The sequence below is a fragment of the Tasmannia lanceolata genome, unplaced genomic scaffold (genome assembly GCF_043159265.1).
Source record: "Tasmannia lanceolata isolate RefF3 unplaced genomic scaffold, GAP_Taslan_0.1 ptg000002l, whole genome shotgun sequence".
Taxonomy (NCBI): Eukaryota; Viridiplantae; Streptophyta; class Magnoliopsida; order Canellales; family Winteraceae; genus Tasmannia; species Tasmannia lanceolata.
The window spans coordinates 15,878,927-15,882,396 of record NW_027518679.1 but is presented as its reverse complement, the minus strand read 5'-3'; the positions used below and the strand labels follow the sequence as shown (position 1 = coordinate 15,882,396).

Sequence of the window (3,470 nt, the reverse complement as noted above, 5' to 3'; positions counted from 1 at the left end):
AGCACAGTGCCTAGTATGCCAACAGGTGAAAGCTGAACACCAGAGGCCGACAGGAGAGTTAGAACCACTCCCTATTCCTGAGTGGAAATGGGAGCGTATCACGATGGACTTCGTGACAGGGCTACCCCGGACGCTATAGAAGAATGACGCAATTTGAGCGATTGTCGACAGATTGACAAAGTTGACCCATTTCTTACCCTATGGAGTGGGAGCTACTCTAGAGCAGATGGGAGAATAGTATGTCGACGAAATCGTGAAGTTACATGGACTTCTAGTGTCAATTGTGTCGGATAGAGATCTTAAGTTCGTGTCACAATTTTGGTAGAGCTTAGATAGAGCTTTGGGTACCAGGTTGGATTTAAGTACAACATACCATCCGCAGACAGTCAGTCAGTCAGAAAGAACTATTCAGACCCTCGAGGATATGTTGAGGGCGTGTGCAATTGATTTCAAAGGTAATTGGGACAAACAATTACCTTTGATCGAGTTTTCGTACAACAACAATTACCAGGCCAGTATTCAGATGGCACCATATGAAGCGTTGTACGGAAGGAAATGCAGGTCTCCCATATGTGGGATGACGTGGGAGAAAGAACAATCTTGGGTCCAGAACTGGTACAACAAGCAGAAAAGAAAGTATGTTTAATCAGAGAAAGGCTTAAGACAACACATAGTCGACAAAAGAACTATGCTGATACAAGGAGACGAGCACTGGAATTTCAGCCCGGTGACCATGTGTTTTTGAAGGTCTCTCCTACCAAAGGAGTGATGAGGTTTGGGATCCGAGGAAAGTTGAGTCCCAGATTTGTGGGACCATATGATGTTCTTGAGAAGCTTGGGACAGTGGCCTACCGGCTCGCCTTACCACCAACATTGGCGGGTGTTCACAATGTATTCCACGTTTCGATGCTCCGGAAGTATGTCCCAGACCCGAGTCATGTTATTCCTCAAGCCCCACTTCGGCTTAGGGAAGATTTGACCTATGACGAAAGACCAGAAAAGATAGTAGATCGGAAGGATAAAGGTCTGAGGCGTCGAACAATTCTCTACGTCAAGGTCAAATGGAGCAATCATTCAGAAAGAGAGGCAACCTGGGAATTGAAGGAAGAAATGCGTGAAAAGTATCCGCATCTATTTGCAGCTACGCAATTAAGTTACTAACTTTTGCAGACGAAATTTTATAAGAGGGGAGAATGAAATACCCTAAAATGATTCAACATTTCTGGAGGGGTATTTTAGTTATTTTTATTAATGAAATTAATTAAATTAAATGCTAATTTTCGTCCAAAAATTAGAGGAAAAATAGGATGACCTAGTTTGAGTCAATTAGGGCTTCTAAAGAGTACTAAATAAGGGACTCTTAGAGGGGAAACTATATATACACTCTTTTAAGCCACAAAGTTGCAAAAATCTAACCCTAGGAAGAGAAGAAACGTAGCGAGAGAGAGAGAGAGAGAGAGAGAGAGAGAGAGAGAGAGAGAGAGAGAGAGAGAGAGAGAGAGATTGGAGCCTTGAAGGAAGAAGAGCTTCTATTCTCCACAGAGATCCAAGATCTCTTGAGGAGAAGATTAAAAGTTTAATCTAGGGTTTGTTGGATTAAAAACAACAATCATAGATTCGAGGTGGAAATCTTGTATTCCTCAAATAAAGAATCATAGATTAGGGTTGTGAGAATTGATTTCCCGAAGATCTTCATGACTTTCCGCGTTTGATGCCCTAATCGATTGACGAAAATCAAAGAAAACTATTGTTCTTGCACGAATTGGGAAAACCCAAGTCGTGAGTCTCGGACGCCCGAACACACTATTAATGCCGAATTTTTGGAATATGTTTCCGGGCAGTTTTGAGGACACAAATTTCTTCCATAAGACCTAGATATTAATCCAAAGTGTTAATTAAGGGTTAATATGGACTGTAGGTGGATACTACACAGTGATTTGAGGATCTTGTTCGTGGGAAACAAACACAGACAAGTACCACATGTGAGTAGACTTGTTCTACCACAGTTATTCTACATATTGAATATGATTTATTATGCAAAGTTGTAGACATCCCCATTTTGTTGCACTTTGAAAAGCAAATGATTTAGTAGTTTCATTGAGTTTTGAGTCGGTCTCCCGCGTTAGGTCAAGCGTTCTTTGCATTTTAGGTGTTTTGAAGTTGATTCGTAATCCTGAAGGTTTCTAGGGGGTTCCATTGATATTTGAAAAATAAGAATTTGAGTTTCCAATCAAGTGAAAAAATCTGCTATTTTTAGAATCTCTCAGGGTTTTTCTCATTTTTATCATCTTAAGGATAATTTGGTCATTGCCAATAAATCCAAGATAATCTCGAGAGTATGGCTGAGAAGTCATTTCATAAACTTTGGGAGACCTGCTAAATTTAGATTTCTCAGGGGTTTCACTTGATTTGGAAATTTCGTGTGTTGAGGGCATTTTGGGCATTTTCAAGGGATTCCATGTGATCCTGTTTGATATCACCCACCAAAAGAAGCAAACTTAAAAACTTTCTGTTTTTTAGGTTTGACCATGAAGACTTTCTATTTTTAACTTTCCCCCTTGGGGGCAATCCAATTTAAAGTCATTTTAGTCGCCTTTGGGTGCGTAATGATCAAACATGGGCATTTTGGTCCGAAAAATTATTTTTTCTAAAGGGGATGGTTCGACCATATGTCGAAGGTGCACCATAAATGTCATATGGGTTGGGCTCATCAATAAAATTTTTGAATTTAAAGGATTTTATTGAATTTTCATTGAAAAAAAACCCAAAATACATGTCATAAGGCCCATTGGGCTAAAGCCCACAAGGTGGGGGTCCATGTGGACCCACCCATGTGGGTTGGCCACTTAAGTGGGCACCCCACATGGGGAGGCCACATGCAAAAACGTCCAACATGGGATGAGGTGGTTGGTGACATCATATTTGTTTTGAAAAAATAATAAAGAAAGGAAGAGTTATAATTAGAAAGAGCTAGTATGGTCAGGTTAGTAAAATGGCCATAACTTTTTACCTTCTGGTTTAAAAAATTTTATATTATACTTTTTTTGAACGTCTCAAAAACATCTACGACTTTCTAGTTTACAACTTTTTCTGAATTAGCCTCTAAATAGGTCAAAAATGACCTCAAATGTTGGGTAGCCTTCTTTGGACGAAAATCATTCATAAAAGCTGGTTTTCTATGTGAGAAGGCTTCTAGATTGATCTTGAAGGATCTCCATTGTGTAATTTAGCATTGCTTAGCTTGCAAGAAATAAGGTTTAGAAATAAGTTCAATATGAAAATCAAAGAATGAGAAAATCAAAGCACAAATTGGAAACAAGCCAAAAGGAGAGAGCTCACATTGGAAACTTCCAAATTCAGTCAAACCTAGCCTTGTGCCTATAAAAGCAAACCCACCCATGGCTTTTATCCTCTTGAAATTCATCCAACATGCTGTCCCTCTGGAAAAAACGTCCAATAATTCCTCCCTC

The 3,470-nt window shown here is 39.6% G+C and overlaps 1 protein-coding gene across 1 annotated transcript; it reads left to right on the top strand.

Annotated features, from left to right (window-relative positions):
* The first annotated feature begins 555 nt into the window (after window positions 1-555).
* On the top strand, window positions 556-1,161 carry LOC143888585 (uncharacterized). The gene has a single exon (XM_077393031.1). It carries the CDS (start codon window positions 556-558, stop codon window positions 1,159-1,161), a length of 606 nt encoding a protein of 201 aa, XP_077249146.1.
* Window positions 1,162-3,470: the final 2,309 nt, after the last annotated feature.